The sequence below is a fragment of the Capra hircus genome, chromosome 6, assembly GCF_001704415.2.
Source record: "Capra hircus breed San Clemente chromosome 6, ASM170441v1, whole genome shotgun sequence".
NCBI classification, from domain to species: domain Eukaryota; kingdom Metazoa; phylum Chordata; class Mammalia; order Artiodactyla; family Bovidae; genus Capra; species Capra hircus.
The window spans coordinates 93,040,646-93,059,569 of NC_030813.1; the positions used below are offsets into that span (position 1 = coordinate 93,040,646).

General features: G+C 42.1%; 1 protein-coding gene across 2 annotated transcripts in view; it reads left to right on the top strand.

The window, feature by feature from the left end:
- The window catches only part of MRPL1 (mitochondrial ribosomal protein L1), a 70,882-nt gene continuing 66,140 nt past the window's right edge, over nt 14,183-18,924 (top strand). For both annotated transcript variants that reach the window (XM_005681806.3, XM_018049624.1), the window contains exon 1: nt 14,183-14,913. In XM_005681806.3, the coding sequence (XP_005681863.2) occupies nt 14,883-14,913 (31 nt within the window). In that variant the 5' untranslated portion in view covers nt 14,183-14,882. The remainder of the gene's footprint in view (nt 14,914-18,924) is intronic.

The following is an 18,924-nucleotide window of genomic DNA, read 5'->3' on the forward strand; positions in this document are numbered from 1 at the left end:
CTGTTGGGCTACAGTCCATGGGGTCATAAAGAGTCAGACATCACTGAGTGACTAACACACACAGTAGCAACAATAGAAAAGCTGCTAGATAGAATAAAACAATTTAGACCAGAATAAGATGCTATTGTACATGGGCAAATACTGGAATATTTGATTTAATATTTTTCAGGTAAAAATGACAAAGAAATACCTATTTAATCTTAATAATGATTATTAGCCTCTTAGCAGACCCTAAGGTCAGAGTTTGGAGAGTTCAGCTTCAGTCTGACCTAATTTTAGAAAAGGCCCTGAAGGAGTGCCACAGCAAAATGTCAAGTTCACCCCTGAGTCTACAAAACAATCTAGCCACACAGCACAGAGGGAGGAAGAGAGTCACATCCTTTCAATACTTACTGCCTCCTCTCACTGTTCTACAAAAAGAAAACATCTTCCTGAGCATTACTTTGTTACTGTTGTCACTTTTCTCAGATTTATCACATTTTAAAAACACATCACCATGTTTTAGATAAATATTTCAAACACATTTTACCTCTGAGTGCATTAGAGATTAAAAAAAAAAAAGTAATTCTAATTAGTGTTTTGTTGCTGCTTGTGATTTCCACCCTTGGCTTTGAAGATCAAAAAATAATAGTATGTGCTTACACATTATTTACTTTCTCCCACACACTCTGATATTATCTTGCCATTTTCTAATGTAGAACATTGGCATGAAAAATACTGAGTCATAGATGTTTGTGTGTATAGACACCAGAGTTTCAGGGTGGCCCTGAAGCTTTTGTGTGGTGATCAAATGTACTGACTTTGATGATAGGTTCGAACACTACTTGGGTGGCCTTGGGCGACTCACTAACTTTGTTGAGTCTCAGTTTCTTCATCTGTAAAATGGGAATTAAGGAAGCTACTTAATGTAAAGTGCTTAGCATAAATACCCAGCATGAACTATGTGTGTAATACACGTATACTGTTGTTTACAAACATAGACTCTGGAGTTAGGCATCCTGGGTTCACATCTCAAATCAACTACATACTTACTGTGCTAATTACTGAACTCCTCAGTGTCTCTGTTCATTCATTTGTAGCCAGATTTTTTTTCCTTTTGGTCTGTGAGGCATACATACCAATAGTTCCCTGACCAGAGATTAAACCCGTGCCCCCTGCAGTGGAAGCACAGAGTCTTAACCACTGGACCACCAGGGAAGTTCCTGTAACCAGAAATTTAAGCAGAGAATTATAGAGAGGGTTTTTACATCTACCTTTTCAAACTGAGATTTCATGATGAAGGCTTTGCTACTAATTCTGGCAGACAGCTGTCAATTCATGTATCTTGACTAGAATAACTAGAGACCCATGATTTTAATTAGGTTTTTGTTTGTTTAGAAAATAAAGGCATCGACTGGTGAAAAACAGAATTTATTGTAGGGCTATATATGGTAGATAAGAATCTCACCAGAACACAGGGAGATGGACAGTGATACAGCAGGCTTGACAGAAACAGGAACTAAAGCAGCATCTGTCTTCCTCTCAGAGGCGAGTAGATCTCTTCATGAGATTTCAGTTTTTCCCAGCATTCTTACTCCATTCTGTTCTTGAAACCGACTGGCTTCTTGTGACTCTATTTAAGAATCATTTCTGCTTGCTAATAATCATACCTTGCCTTTTAAGGCTTCTCTAGCCTTGAATCTACACCATGACCTTACAGCTTGAGTTCTCCCGACCAAATGTTTGAAACTTTCATTTTCCAAAATCCAGTTTTGTAAGAAGGATGAGTGGTCCAGGTTTTCTTTTCAAGCCAGACCACTGGCTACAGTATGAATGGACTTTCCTTGAGTCAGATGGTCTCCACTGATCCAAATAGCAGTGGCTTGGGGAATTTCATTTATGTGGCACAGGGAGGTTTCCAAGAGCAGCAGATGTAGGCAGGGCAGGAAGTTAGTGATGTTTCTGGTATCTCCATTGGAAAATGGAGGTCATGGAGTTTATACTCAGAAATTTTGGAATCCACTTAAGTCTCAGTTCAGTCTCGTTCAGTTCAGTTGCTCAGTTGTGTCCGACTCTTTGTGACCCCACACACTGCAGCACACCAGGCTTCCCTGTCCATCGCCAACTCCTAAACCTTGCTCAAACTCATGTCCATTGAGTTGGTGATGCCATCCAACCATCTCATCCTCTGTCGTCCCCTTCTCCTCCTGCCCTCAATCTTTCTCAGCATCAGGGTCTTTTCCAATGAATCAGTTCTTCGCATCAGGTGGCCAAAGAACTGAAACTTCAGCTTCAGCATCAGTCCTTCCAATGAATATTCAGAACTGATTTTCTTTAGGATTGACTGGTTTGATTCCTTGCAGTCCAAGGAACTCTCAAGAGTCGTCTCCAACACCACAATTCAAAAGCATCGGTTCTTTTGTGCTCAGCTTTCTTTATGGTCCAACTCTCACAGCCATACATGACTACTGGAAAAACCATAGCTTTGACTCTACACACCTTTGTCAGCAAAGTAATGTCTCTGCTTTTTAATATGCTATCTAGGTTGGTCATAGCTTTTCTTCCAAGGAGGAAGCATCTTTTAATTTCATGGCTGCAATCACCATCTGCAGTGATTCTGGAGCCCCAGAAAATAAAGTCTGTCACTGTTTCCATTATTTCCCCATCTGTTTGCCATGAAATGATGGGACCCGATGCCATGATCTTTGTTTTTCAAATGCTGAGTTTTAAGCCAGCTTTTTCATTCTCCTCTTTCACTTTCATCAAGAGGCTCTTTAGTTGTTCTTCGCTTTCAGCTATAAGGGTTGTGTCACCTGCATATCTGAAGTTATTGATATTTCTAGGAAATGGCAACCCACTCCAGTGTTCTTGCCTGGAAAATCCCAGGGATGGGGGAGCCTGGTGGGCTGCCGTCTATGGGGTCGCACAGAGTCGGACACGACTGAAGTGACTTAGCAGCAGCAACAGCAATCTTGATTCGAGCTTGAGCTTCATCCAGCCTAGCATTTCACATGATGTACTCTGCATATAAGTTAAATAATCAGGGTGACAATACACAGCGTTGACGTCCTTTCCCAATTTGGAAACAGTCCACTGTTCCATGAGTGGCTTTAACTATTGCTTCTTGACCTGCATTCAGGTTTCTCAGGAGGTAGGTAAGGTGGTCTGGTATTCCCATCTCTTTAATAATTTTCCACAGTTTGTTGTGATCCACACAAGTCAAAGGCTTTAGCATAGTCAATGAAGCAAAAGCAGATGTTTTTTTGGAATTCTCTTGCTTTTTCTACAATCCAACAGATGATGGCAATTTGATTTCTGGTTCCTCTGCCTTTTCTAAATCCAGCTTAAATCTGGAAGTTATTGGTTCACATACAGTTGAAGCCTAGCTTGGAGAATTTTGAAATTTTCTTTGCTAGGGTGTGAGATGAGAACAATTGTGTGGAAGTTTGGGCATTCTTTGTATTGCTTTTCTTTGGAATTGGAATGAGTCCCACTTAAGTTTATTCTTTCTATTAGGAAGTTCAGTTCAGTTCAGTCACTCAGTTGTGTCTGACTCCTTGTGACTCCATGAACCGCAGCACGCCAGGCCTCCCTGTCCATCACCAACTCCTGGAGTTTACCCAAACTCATGTCCATTGAGTCGGTGATGCCATCCAACAGTCTCATCCTCTGTCATCCCCTTTTCCTCCTGCCCTCAATCTTTCCCAGCATCAGGGTCTTTTCAAATGAGTCAGCTCTTCACATCAGCGACTTATTCAAATGGTCTTGGCTTGAGACTAACGATGGAAACATGAATTTTGCTCCAGGATCTGTTTTAGTATCATTCTATTTAAAGTGTGGTCCATAGACTAGCCTAAGGAAGCATTATTATGAACAAAGCTAGTGGAGGTGATAGAATTCCAGCTGAACTATTTTAAATCCTAAAAGATGATGCTGTGTACTCAATTTACCAGCAAATTTGGAAAAGTCAGCAGCGGCCACAGGACTGGAAAAGGCCAGTTTTTATTCCAGTCCCAAAGGAGGGCAAAGTCAAAGAATGTTCAAATCACCGCACAATTGCACTCATTTATTTGCTAAAGAATCTGCCTGCAATGCAGGAGACTCCGGTTCTATCTCTAGGTCAGGAAGATCCCCTGGAGAAGGGAATGGCAACCCACTCCAGTATTCTTGCTTGGGAAATCCCATGGACAGAGGAGCCTGTTGGGCTACAGTCCATGGGATTGCAAACAGTTGGACATAAGTGATCAACTAACATGCACATGCTAACAAGGTAATACTCAAAATCCTGCAAGCTAGGCTTCAACAGGACGTGAACCGAGAACTTCCAGATGTACAAGCTGGATTTAGAAAAGTCGGAGTAACCAGAGGTCAAATTGCCAATATCTGCTGGATCACAGAAAAAGCAAGATAATTCCACAAAATTCTATTTCTGCTTCACTGACTACACCAAAGCCTTTGGCTGTGTGGATCACAACAAAATGTGGAACATTCTTAAAGAGATGGGAATACCAGGCCAACTTAACAGCCTCCTGAGAAACCTGTATGCAGATCAAGAAGCAACAGTGAGAACCGGACATGAAACAATGAACAGGCCCAAAATTGGGAAAGGAATATGTTACGGCTGTATATTGTCACCCTGATTGTTTAGCTTATATGCAGAGTACATCACATGAAATGCTGGGCTGGATGAAGCTCAAGCTGGAATTAAGATTGCAGGGAGAAATATCAATAGCCTCAGATATGCAAAATGACACCACCTTAATGGCAGAAAGTGAAAAGGAACTAAAGAGCCTCTTGATGAAGGTGAAAGAGGAGAGTGAAAAAGCTGGCTTAAAACTCAACATTCAAAAAAAAGAATATTATGGCATCTCATCCCATTACTTCATGGCAAATAGAATGTAAAAAAATGGAAACAGTGATGATTTAATTTTCTGGGGCTCCAAAATGACTGTGGATATTGACTGCAGCCATGAAATTAAAAGATACTTGCTCCTTGGAACAAAAGCTATGACCAACCTACTGCTAAGTCACTTCAGTCATGTCCGACTCTGTGTGACCCCATAGACGGCACCCACCAGGTTCCCCTGTCCCTGGGATTCTCCAGGCAAGAACACTGGAGTGGGTTGCCATTTCCTTCTCCAATGCGTGAAAGTGAAAAGTGAAAGTGAAGTCCCTCAGTCGTGTCCAACTCTTCACAACCCCATGGACTACAGCCTATCAGGCTCCTCCATCCATGGGATTTTCCAGGCAAGAGTACTTGAGTGGGGTGCCATTGCCTTCTCCATGACAGCATATTAAAAAGCAGAGACATTACTTTGCTGACAAAGGTCTGTAGAGTCAAAGCTATGGTTTTTCTAGTAGGTATGTACAGATGTGCGAGTTGGACCATAAAGAAGGCTGCTAAGGAATTGATGATGGAGAGAGCTGACAGAACGTGGTCCACTGGAGAAGGGAATGGCAAGCCACTTCAGTATTCTTGCCTTGAGAACCCCATGAACAGTATGAAAAGGCAAAATGATAGGATATTAAAAAGAGGTACTCCCCAGGTCAGTAGGCGCCCAAAATGCTACTGGAGGTCAGTGGAGAAATAACTCAAGAAAGAATGAAGGGATGGAGCCAAAGCAAATACAATACCCAGCTGTGGATGTGACCGGTAATAGAAGCAAGGTCCCATGCTGTAAAGAGCAATATTGCATAGGAACCTGGAATGTCAGGTCCATGAATCAAGGCAAATTGGAAGTGGTCAAACAAGAGATGGCAAGAGCGAACGTCAACATTCTAGGAATCAGCAAACTAAAATGGACTGGAATGGGTGAATTTAACTCAGATGACCATTATATCTACTACTGCGGGCAGGAATCCCTCAGAAGAAATGAGTAGCCATCATGGTCAACAAAAGAGTCCGAAACGCAGTACTTGGATGCAATCTCAAAAACGACAGAATGATCTCTTCGTTTCCAAGGGAAACCATTCAAATCACAGTTATCCAAGTCTATGCCCCAACCAGTAATGCTGAAGAAGCTGAAGTTGAATGGTTCTATGAAGACCTACAAGACCTTTTAGAACTAACACCCAAAAAAGATGTCCTTTTCATTATAGGGGACTGGAATGCAAAAGTAGGAAGTCAAGAAACACCTGGAGTAACAGGCAAATTTGGCCTTGGAGTGCGGAATGAAGCAGGGCAAAGACTAATAGAGTTTTGCCAAGAAAATGCACTGGTCATAGCAAACACCCTCTTCCAACAACACAAGAGAAGACTCTACACGTGGACATCACCAGATGGTCAACACCGAAATCAGATTGATTATATTCTATGCAGCCAAAGATGGAGAAGCTCTATACAGTCAACAAAAACAAGACCAGGATCTGACTGTGGCTCATATCATGAACTCCTTATTGCCAAATTCAGACTCAAAATGAAGAAAGTAGGGAAAACCGCTAGACCATTCAGGTATGACCTAAATCAAATCCCTTATGAGTATACAGTGGAAGTGAGAAATAGATTTAAGGGCCTAGATCTGACAGATAGCGTGCCTGATGAACTATGGAATGAGGTTCGTGACATTGTACAGGAGACAGGGATCAAGACCATCCCCATGGAAAAGAAATGCAAAAAAGCAAAATGGCTGTCTGGGGAGGTCTTACAAATAGCTGTGAAAAGAAGAGAAGAGAAAAGCAAAGGAGAAAAGGAAAGATATAAGCATCTGAATGCAGAGTTCCAAAGAATAGCAAGAAGAGAAAAGAAAGCCTTCTTCAGTGATCAATGCAAAGAAATGGAGGAAAAGAACAAAATGGGAAGCACTAGAAATCTCTTCAAGAAAATTAGAGATACCAAGGGAACATTTCATGCAAAGATGGGCTCAATAAAGGACAGAAATGGTATGGACCTAACAGAAGCAGAAGATATTAAGAAGAGGTGGCAAGAATACACAGAAGAACTGTACAAAAAAGATCTTCATGACCCGGATAATCACAATGGTGTGATCACTCACCTAGAGCCAGACATCCTGGAATGTGAAATCAAGTGGGCCTTAGAAAGCATCACTATGAACAAAGCTAGTGGAGGTCATGGAATTCCAGTAGAGCTATTTCAAATTCTGAAAGATGATGCTGTGAAAGTGCTGCACTCAATATGCCAGCAAATTTGGAAAACTCAGCAGTGGCCACAGGACTGGAAAAGGTCAGTTTTTATTTCAATCCCAAAGAAAGGCTATGTCAAAGAATGTTCAAACTACTGCACAATTGCACTCATCTCACATGCTAGTAAAGTAATGCTCAAAATTCTCCAAGCCAGGCTTCAGCAATACATGAACCGTGAACTCCCTGATGTTCAAGCTGGTTTTAGAAAAGGCAGAGGAACCAGAGATCAAATGGCCAACATCCGCTGGATCATGGAAAAAGCAAGAGAGTTCCAGAAAAACATCTATTTCTGATTTATTGACTATGCCAAAACCTTGGACTGTGTGGATCACAATCAACTGTGGAAAATTCTGAAAGAGATGGGAATACCAGACCACCTGACCTGCCCCTTGAGAAACCCGTATGCAGGTCAGGAAGCAACAGTTAGAACTGGACATGGAACAACAGACTGGTTCCAAATAGGAAAAGGAGTCCGTCAAGGCTGTATATTGTTACCCTGCTTATTTACCTTATATGCAGAGTACATCATGAGAAACGCTGGACTGAAAGAAGCGCAAGCTGGAATCAAGATTGCCAGGAGAAATATCAATAACCTCAGATATGCAGATGACACCACCCTTATGGCAGAAAGTGAAGAGGAACTAAAAAGCCTCTTGATGAAAATGAAAGAGGAGAGTGAAAAAGTTTGCTTAAAGCTCAACATTCAGAAAACGAAGATCATGGCATCCGGTCCCATCACCTCATGGGAAATAGATGGGGAAACAGTGTAAACAGTGTCAGATTTTATTTTTTGGGGGGCTCCAGAATCACTGCAGATGGTGATTGCAGCCATGAAATTAAAAGACGCTTACTCCTTGGAAGGAAAGTTATGAGCAACCTAGATAGTATATTCAAAAGCAGAGACATTAGTTTGCTGACTAACGTCCATCTAGTCAAGGCTGTGGTTTTTCCAGTGGTCATGTATGGATGTGAGAGTTGGACTGTGAAGAAGGCTGAGCGCTGAAGAATTGATGCTTTTGCACTGTGGTGTTGGAGAAGACTCTTGAGAGTCCCTTGGACTGCAAGGAGATCCAACCAGTCCATTCTGAAGGAGATCAACCCATCAACCCTGGGATTTCTTTGGAGGGAATGATGCTAAAGCTGAAACTCCAGTATTTTGGCCACCTCATGTGAAGAGTTGACTCATTGGAAAAGACTTTGATGCTGGGAGTGATTGGGGGCAGGAGAAGAAGGGGACGACCGAGGATGAGATATCTGAATGGCATCACTGACTTGATGGATGCGAGTCTGAGTGAACTCCGGGAGTTGGTGATGGACAGGGAGGCCTAGTGTGCTGCGATTCTTGGGGTTGCAAAGAGTCCGACACGAGTGACCGACTGAACTGAACTGAACTGAAGGAATTGATGCTTTTGAATTGTGGTGCTGGAGAAGATGCTTGATAGTTCCTGGGACAGCAAGATCAAACCAGTCAATCCTAAAGGAAATCAACACTGAATATTCATTGGAAGGACTGATGCTGAAGCTGAAGCTCCAATACTTTGGCGACCTGTTGCAAATGAGCCAACTCATCGGAAAAGATCCTAATGCTGGGAAAGACTGAGGGCAGGAGAAGGAGGCAACAGAAGATGAGATGGCTGGATGGCAACACTGACTCAATGAACATGAGCTTGAGTGAACTCTAGGAGACAGTGAAGGACAGGGAAGCTTGGTGTGTTGCCGTCCACAGGGGCTCAGAGAGTTTGACATGACTGAGTGACTGAACATCAACATGGAACAGCAGTCTCAATATCACTTAGGAGCCAATAGATTTCCAAGAAAAAGTCATAATCCTAGGCTCCACCTTGGGCTTACTAAATTAGAATATATATATTATGATTCCTGGATGATTTGTATTTATATTAAATTTTGAGAAATGTGGCTCTAGAAGTGGTTTAGAATAGGCCTTCTAAAGTGGCTTCCCTGGTGGCTCAGTGGTAAAGAACCTGCCTGCCAAGGCAGAAGACTGGGGTTTGATCCCTGGGTCAGGAAGATCCCCTGGAGAAGGAAATGGTAACCCACTCCAGTAATCTTTCCTGGGAAATCCTATGGACAGAGAAGCCTGGTAGGCTACAGTCCATTGGGTCCCAAAAGAGTTGGGCATAGGTTAGCGACTCAACAACAAAGGCCTTCTAAAAGTTATCGAAGGTTTTTACGAAGAAACTCCCAGTAGTGCTCTAGCCATGTGAGAACCAGTGTTAAGTTGTCAGAATTTTGTAAGTTGCATGATTTTACGTTTGGTAGCTTGAAATTAGCTATTCTGGGAATGTTTATTCCATGGAAATTGGCAAATACTATAAATTTGTGTGTTTTGTACTGGAAAGCCTATTGTCAAACATTTACCAGCATTCCACTGGAAAGTTCTAAATCTAATTCAATCTGGAATTAGAACAGTCTCCTAGGGATTGTTGGACACAGAAGCTCCCATATATGGAAGGGACAAGACAATGAGTTCCAATTCCTCAGCAAACTTTCAATCTTGTATGACAATATTATTCCAGATAGTTATTTCTTTATAAAAAACAATCTGAGGGATTTCCCCAGTGGTCAAGTGTCTAAGACTTCATGCTCCCAGTGCAGGGGCCCCAGATTTGATACCTGGTCAGGGAGCCAGATTCCCCATGTCTTCAATCATTAGACTGAAGACTCCAAGTGCTATAACTAAGACCTGGTGCAGCCACGGAAATAAATTTAAAAAAAAATCTGAGTATGAAGCACAAGGAGGGAGGGGAATGTTGGAGTTGGTAATACTCAAAATCTAGATAGGCAGGTAGGCAGACACTGAAGATTCTCCCTGCTGACAGCTGGACAGCTTTGGAGCTGAAACCCAAACATGGAATAGCAGTTTCCAAATTGAGAAGACAAGGGTGAGTAGATTCTGGTCCTGGAGACATATCACTTGGGGAAATTTATTACTTGTATTACACTGAATATAAAATTGTTAAACAGAATGACTCCTTTCCAAGTTAATGGTAGGTATGGATGTAAATGTTTCCTGATATAATATAGGGAGTGGATTTTAAAGTGTTATCTCTAGACTAGTGCATCAGCATCACCCAAGAACCTATTGTAAATGCAAATTAATGAGCTTTGCCCTAGACCTACCAGATCAGAAACTCTGGGGAGTAGAGAACACTGAGTTGAGTTTTAGCAAGCCTTCAGGTGATTCTTTTGCACACTCCGGAAGCAGGAAATGTAGAGTTCCTTTTTTTGTTCAATCAGAGGATCCATTTTCAACTTGAACCCCAAATGCAAAGTGACTCTTCTTGCAAAGGAGTTTCCGGCACAACTGGAAGATAGGTGAGGAAGGCAGAGAACACAGATTAAGAGAACTACAGGGCTGGGTAAATATTAAGAAACTTTTCCCAGGGAAATTAGCCAGGCAGGCAAGCATCTGGCATGATGCCAAGACTCCTGGAGAGTAAAAACCTTCCTGGAAATCAACTGAGAAAAGTTGCTTCAAAGTGAACTTTGAGGAAGTGCATAAGTACTTGCAGTATTTCTGCAAATACTAATAAAAGTTCTCATTTAAAGAAGGTGACATCCTAGCACACATAGGAATAAGAACAACATGTATCAATTAAGAATTATGCAGATATTGGAAGAAAGGGTACTAGAACAGCTTATTCAGTTTGCTTCTCTGTTTAAGAGCTGTCACTGGTTCCTTAATATAATGACAACATTTAAAGATAAGTACTTCAGCAAATATCTCATTATTAGCCTTGTATCACAGGTAAGGTAATTGAGCCCCTGAAAGGTATAGTAACTTGCCCCAAGTCACACAGCTAGAAAATGATGATCAGTTCAGTTCAGTTCAGGTCAGTCGCTCAGTCATGTCCGACTCTTTGCTACCCCATTAATTGCAGCACGCTAGGCCTCCCTGTCCATCACCAACTCCCAGAGTTCACTCAGACTCACGTCCATTGAGTCAGTGATGCCATCCAGCCATCTCATCCTCTGTACTGGGATTCAAATCTAAGAAGTTTTGTTCCAGAGCACCACTGCTTAAGCAAAAGTGCTCTATCGTTTCTCTTTAATGAGAACGTCATTAAGTCTTACGTATTCAAAGGCTTGGAGTTCCCATTTCAGAGGGTGCATTTCTGTGGTTTTTACAAGTCTCAAGCTAAATAACCTCTTTATATATTTTTGTATAGGGACTCTGGACCCTACCTGTCTGATGCTATCAAGTTCTGACTGACAATCAGGTGAGCTACACCTCTACAGGACATTGTTTCAATAAGGCTACCACTACTGCAAGCATATTACATGCTACTCTGAATCCACATATTGGATGTTTAAATTCTCTTGTTATAATATAAGACATGAAAGTCAAACACATGGGGGCCAACTGATTCCAACTATGAAAAGGAAGGGATGTTGAATCAAAGGACCAGCACCTCTAATTTGGATGTTTGCATTGTGTCTGAGATAAATTAGGTGAACTTGCTCTAAGTCTGGCATTTACCCTCAAATGAAATTCATTTTTAAGCATCATGAGAGCAATGGCTATTTTATTCACCCTATGTATGGAGAGTCAAAGGGCACTGCTTGTCACGTGGTAGGCACTCAGGTATTTGTGAAAGGAAGGGAAGAAAGGTAAGGAGGGAGAGAGAAAAGAAAGTTACAAAGGTATATTAAATGTCTTTGAATCTTTTTGTATAACAGCCATAAATGTGTGTGTAACCTTTGAAGTAACTGTTTAGGTGTTGACAAGCCAGGCCAACAAAATAGAAGAAAACATATTTCATGCAGAGGAGTACAATATACACATATGAAATAAACCGTTCATGAAATTTCTACTTTGATCCAGTCCTATGGGCAACTTCATGGAAGCAAGTTTGCAAGTCAATAATTCATACATATGTATAATGACTTATTTAACAAATGTTTATTGAGAGCCTCCTACCTGCCAAGCAGGTAGTATGTGCTGAGGTCACAAAAATAAGTAAGACACCATTTCTGGCCACAAGAACTCAGACAATTAGTGGGAAAAACAGATACATGGTGGTGATGGTCACACAACTCTAAATTAAAAACCATTGAGTTACACAATTTAGATTGGTGAATTGTATGGTATGTGAATTACACTTCGATAAAACTGTTTAAACAGATAAAAACAGGTATAAGCCTTTACAAAACCAGGAGTTGAGTCGCTCAGTCGTGTCCGACTCTTTGCGACCCTATGAATCGCAGCACGCCAGGCCTCCCTGTCCATCACCATCTCCCGGAGTTTACTCAGGCTCGCGTCCATCGAGTACGTGATGCCATCCAGCCATCTCATCCTCTGTCATCCCCTTCTTCTCCTGCCCGCAATCCCTCCCAGCATCAAAGTCTTTTCCAATGAGTCAACTCTTCCCATGGTCAAAGTACTGGAGTTTCAGCTTTAGCATCAGTCCTTCCAAAGAAATCCCAGGGTTGATCTTCAGAATGGACTGGTTGGATCTCCTTGCAGTCCAAGGGACTCTCAAGAGTCTTCTCTAACACCGCAGTTCAAAAGCATCAATTCTTCGGCGCTCAGCCTTCTTCACAGTCCAACTCTCACATCTATACATGACCACAGGAAAAACCATAGCCTTGACTAGACGGACCTTTGTTGGCAAAGTAATATCTCTGCTTTTGAATATACTATCTAGGTTGGTCATAACTTTTATTCCAAGGAGTAAGCGTCTTTTAATTTCATGGCTGAAGTCACCATCTGCAGTGATTTTGGAGCCCAAAAAATAAAGTCTGACACTGTTTCCACTGTTTCCCCATCTATTTCCTATGAAGTGATGGGACCGAATGCCATGATCTTCGTTTTCTGAATGTTGAGCTTTAAGCAAACTTTTTCACTCTCCTCTTTCACTTTCATCAAGAGGCTTTTTAGCTCCTCTTTACTTTCTGCCATAAGGGTGGTGTCATCTGCATATCTGAGGTGATTGATATTTCTCCCGGCAATCTTGATTCCAGCTTGCGCTTCTTCCAGTCCAGCGTTTCTCATGATGTACTCTGCAGGGTGTACAGTATACAGCCTTGACGTACTCCTTTTCCCATTTGGAGCCAGTGTGTTGTTCCATGTCCAGTTCTAACTGTTGCTTCCTGGCCTGCATATACGTTTCTCAAGAGGCAGGTCAGGTGGTCTGGTATTCCCATCTCTTTCAGAATTTTCCACAGTTGATTGTGATCCATCCACACAGTCAAAGGCTTTAGCATAGTCAATAAAGCAGAAATAGATGTTATTCTGGAACTCTCTTGCTTTTTCCATGATCCAGTGGATGTTGGCCATTTGACCTCTGGTTCCTCTGCCTTTTCTAAAACCACCTTGAACATCAGGGAGTTCACGGTTCACGTATTACTGAAGCCTAGCTTCGAGAATTTTGAGCATTACTTTACTAGCATGTGAGATGAGTGCAATTGTGCAGTAGTTTGAGCATTCTTTGGCATTGCCTTTCTTTGGGATTGGAACGAAAACTGACCTTTTCCAGTCCTGTGTTCACTGCTGAGTTTTCCAAATTTGCTGGCATATTGAGTGCAGCACTTTCACAGCATCATCTTTCAGGATTTGAAACAGCTCAACTGGAATTCCATGACCTCCACTAGCTTTGTTCATAGTGATGCTTTCTAAGGCCCACTTGACAAAACCAGGAAGAGGTGGCCATAACTCAGCCTGGGAAGGGAAGAGGGAGCCTTCATCAATGAATAGAGCCTGAGCTGAAATCTTAATTGAAAAAAAAAAAGTTACCTAGGTGATATGGTACAGGACGTTCCAGAGAGGACAGAATGAACAAAGGCATGGAAGTGAGAAACCGGGTTATGTGTACGCGGTTGCAGGTCGGAGTTGGGGTAGGGGGCTGAGCTGTTGGAAGGGTTTTAAGGCCAGGGAGGTAGGCGGAGGCCAGAAGCGAGCTCGAGGTAGTCGTGAGAAGGTTTTATTTAAACTGTAAAGTGTTACAATTCGTGATCAGATTTGTTTTAGATAAGCCACACTGTCAGCTGTGACGTAATGGAAAGGATGCTGACTCCCCCCTCCCCCCGCACCCCCCCCCGCACCCCCCCCCCCCCGCCCGGTCAGAATAACCTGTGCGTAGGGCTTGGGTCTGCCATTTTTAAGCTAGAAGTGTTATATAAATTTGTCGTCCTGTTAATCGATTGAGCCTAACGGCATGGTTTGTCAGCAGGGGGAACATGGAGAGTTGCTTAATGTTCAGATTACCTTAAAACCACGCTGATCCTGCGATGAGTGAAAAAGAGTTTGTCAGTGAGTGGGACACAGCCTGGCTAATTTTTAAAAAGTCTTTACAAGGCTGGAAATGTGGTGGTGAGAGCTGGTGAGAGCAGATTTTCTGCTTTTCGTATTCTCCTGGGTACTCTCACAATTTATTAAAATGATCGTTCTAAGTACGCTTGCAGAATCAAATAAAAAGGAATAAAATAGTTGGAGCATCGCCAACAGGACCGCATTTTCCAGGAAGGGCAGATTTTCCCTGAAGGAGGTTGAACTGTCGACCCGGAACCACGAAACACAGGAACGAAGGACTGACGGGAACACCGCCACGGGGCACCCTGCAGTCAGCCCTCCCCTGCCCCCCGCCTTCTTGCCGGCTCGAAAGTCTACTTTGGTTCCCGCCCCTTTCCTCTTGGGCTTTCGAATCCCTTCCCCCTCCGCCATTTCCGGATGGGAACCTTTGTAAATTTCTTTCACTTTGGAGGTGGGACCGATTTCGTCAACACAATCCGGAGTGGTTAACATGGCGGCGGCCGTAAGATGCTTCGGTAGAGGTAAAACAGAGGGTCAGCTGGGCTTGCGGGGAAAAATAGTTCTGGCGCGGGGTCTTCTGTGGCTGCGCAGTGCAAGCCGGGCACTCCTACATGCGGGTCTGCACTGGCGGCTTGATAAGCCTCTGCTTTTTCTCGGCTCTAAGTTCTCCAAAGGGTCGTTGCTACTCAAAAGCGACCTCATAGAGGTTTTCACGCCTTTCTGTAGCTGTCCACCCTAGGACTGGAGTGGCAGGGCGATGTACGTGGACATCCTTCCAGCCGCCGTAGGGAAGGAGGCAGAGACATGGTTTTGTCTCCGATGCTGGAGATGTGGGCTGCGGGGATGGAGAGGAGAGGAGTTGGAATCAAAGGTTATCATTCTCTCCTTGCCACCTTTTTTTCTCAGTGCTCTCAGGATGCCTTACTCTCTTAATTTCCTTTTTATCTCACCTGTCGTTTGTAACATTACTTTGCTGGTTCGTCTTCCTATTTCCAATCTCATACCTTGGAATGCCTCAGGAGCCAGGATTCTCCATCCTTTATCCTCATGTCTTTGTATCTGAATTCACTCCTTTGGTGATCTCATCCAAGTTTTGTGGTTTGACTATTGTCTGTATCTTAATGGTTCTCAAAATTATCTACAATAAGGACTTGAACTGTAGATTCTTAAACTACTCTCTATTCTAGATCTCCAATTGTATATGTAATCAGCACTTAACTAGAATCAAACTCATTGTCATGACCTGGAGTCTTCCCCATCTCATTTGATGGTAACTTCATCCTTTCAGTTGCCCAGACACAAACCCTCAGAATATTCTTGACTCCTCCTCTTTTTCCTCACACTTCACATTAAGTAGTTGCCAGATCCTTTTGGTTTTACCCTCAAAATAAATACAGAATCTGGCTGCCTCTTACTACACTGAAACAACCTTCCAGGCCATTATCACCCCTAATCTAGATTTTTCTACAATTTACCCTCAACAAGTAGTCAGATTGGTTCTTCAAGAACATAAATCAAATCACGTTGCTCCTATGCTCAGAATTCCTCAAAACCTCCCCATTTTAAGTCTTTAGAATAACCAATAGCTGTGCTGTCCATCTTGTTATTAGTGATTGAGCACTTTAAATATGGCTAATCCGAATGAGTGTATTAAACATGTTAGATTTTGAGGACGTGGTACCAAAAGAGGTAAAATATCTCAATAATTATTTTATATTAAAAACATGTTGAAATAATATTTTGGCTATCGGTTGTAATAAAATGTTTTTATTATTCGTTAACTTCATTGGTTTCTTCTTTTTTACCCTTTTAAAAATTGTGGCTATTAGAAAATTATTCCTGTGGCTTACATTATACCTCTGTTTGACAGCACCGACCTAGGGTCTTCCATGTGATTTGGTGCCTACCTTCTCCTCCCTCCACTCACCCACTTTACCACCTTGAGCTCTTTTTTTCTCTTCTTTACTCATTGTACTCACAGCAGCTTTTTTGTTCCATAAACACACCGAAAACATTCCTTTGTTGGGAGGACTTTTTCTCTCAAGTGGAATGGGCCTGGAACAGTTTTTCTAGGTATTTGCATTACTGACTTTTTCAATTGTTTCAAGCCTTTGCAAAAGTGTCACCTTTTAAAAAGGGCCTACCTTAACCTTCTTATTTAAAATTACAACCAACTTTCCCCTTGATTCTCAATTCCTTTTACCCAGAGGGTTTCGCACTGAAGTGCAAAAGTGAAAAGACTTACTCATTTGTGTCCACTCTTTGTGACCCCATGGACTGTAGCCCACAAGGCTTCTCTGTCCATTGGATTCTCCAGGCAAGAATACTAGGGTGGGTAGTCATTCCCTTCTTCAGGGGATCTTCCTGACCTAGCGATTGAACTCAGGTCTCCTGTATTGCAGGCAGATTCTTTACTGTCTGAGCCACTAGGGAAGCTTCAGGGTTTCCCATTACCACTGCCATATTATGTATATTAGTATTACTTCTCCCTACTACGATGTAAGCTCCATGAGCAAAGGGATTTTGTTCGTTTTGTTTATGAAATACTTAAAGCAGTGCTAGCACACTGTTTCATCGGCATAATCATTGTCCAATAAATGATGAATGAATACATGGATCTTCAACAAAATGCCACTCCTCTTTCATACGTTGTAAATTCAAGCTGGTTTTAGAAAAGGCAGAGGAACCAGAGATCAAATTGCCAACATCCGCTGGATCATTGAAAAAACAAGAGAGTTCCAGAAAAACATCTATTTCTGCTTTATTGACTATGCCAAAGCCTTTGACTGTGTGGATCACAATAAACTGGAAAATTCTGAACAAGATGGGAATACCAGACCACCTGACCTGCCTCTTGAGAAATCTGTATGCAGGTCAGGAAGCAACAGTTAGAACTGGACATGGAACAACAGACTGGTTCCAAATAGGAAAAGGAGTCCGTCAAGGCTGTATATTGTCACCCTGCATATTTAACTTCTGTGCAGAGTACATCATGAGAAATGCTGGACTGGAAGAAGCACAAGCTGGAATCAAGATTGCCAGGAGAAATATTAATCACCTCAGATATGCAGATGATACCACCCTTATGGCAGAAAGTGAAGAAGGACTAAAGAGTCTCTTGATGAAAGTGAAAGAGGAGAGTGAAAAAGTTTGCTTAAAGCTTAACATTCAGAAAACGAAGATCATGGCATCTGGTCCCATCACTTCATAGGAAATAGATGGGGAAACAGTGGAAACAGTGTCAGACTTTATGTTTTTGGGCTCCAAAATCACTGAAGATGGTGATTGCAGCCATGAAATTAAAAGACGCTTACTCTTTGGAAGAAAAGTTATGACCAACTTAGATAGCATATTCAAAAGCAGAGACATTACTTTGTCAACAAAGGTCCGTCTATTCAAGGCTGTGGTTTTTCCTGTTGTCATGTATGGACTTGAGTGTTGGACTGTAAAGAAAGTTGAGCGCTGAAGAATTGATGCTTTTGAACTGTGGTGTTGGGGAAGACTCTTGAGAGTCCCTTGGACTGCAAGATTCAACCAGTCTATCCTAAAGGAAATCAGTCCTTGGAGTTCATTGGAAGGACTGATGTTGAAGCTGAAACTCCAATACTTTGGCCACCTGATACGAAGAGCTGACTCATTTGAAAAGACCCTGATGTTGGGAAAGATTGAAGGCAGGAGGAGAAGGGAACGACAGAGGATGAGATGGTTAGATGGCATCACCGACTCATGAATGTGAGTTTAAATGAACTCTGGGAGTTGGTGATGGACAGGGAGGCCTGGCGTGCTGCAGTTCATGGGGTTGCAAAGAGTTGGATATGACTGAGCAACTGAACTGAACTGAATGAATAATGCTTAAAGTAATTTGAATCCAGTTTTTGCTCTCATTAGTTCTCATTTCCTTCTTTCGTTAAAGAGATATTTATTGTGTCTTCATTTGCAAAAACACTGGGTTATGTGTTAAGAACACAATAGTGAATAAGTTATATATATTCTTTGGCCATGGTGCTTATCATCTATTGAGAAGCAGACATTAATTGGATTGTTCTTTCCATAATTACAGTTGTCCTAAGTGCTGTGAAGGAAAAGTACAAGTTGTAAGAATGCATGTGAGAAACCTTAGTCAATTCTGAGCCTTTAGGGAAGACTTTTCTGAAGGAGTAGCTTAAATAGAGTCCCTGAAAGATCACTGGATAGTTATGAATTAGCTTTGGGAAGTGGGGAGTGCAAAGTAGTAATGAGAATGTCACAGAAGGAAGGAAGATTATGTTTGAAAGTCTGAAAGTTGCAGAAAACACCTTGTATTCAAGTAACTGAAAGGAGGCAGTGTATTTGAAGTGCAGAAAGCCTAAGAGAGTGGTGTTAGATGAAGCTCCCTAGATAGGTTAGAGGTAGGTCACAGAGGACCTTGTTAAGTATTTACCTTATTTGAAGAACCATCAAGTGTTGTAAGGGTATGTGATTTCATTTCATTTTTAAATCATCCCTCTTAGTAGGAGGAGGAAAAGAAATGAAGAGGGCCAAAGATAGAATAT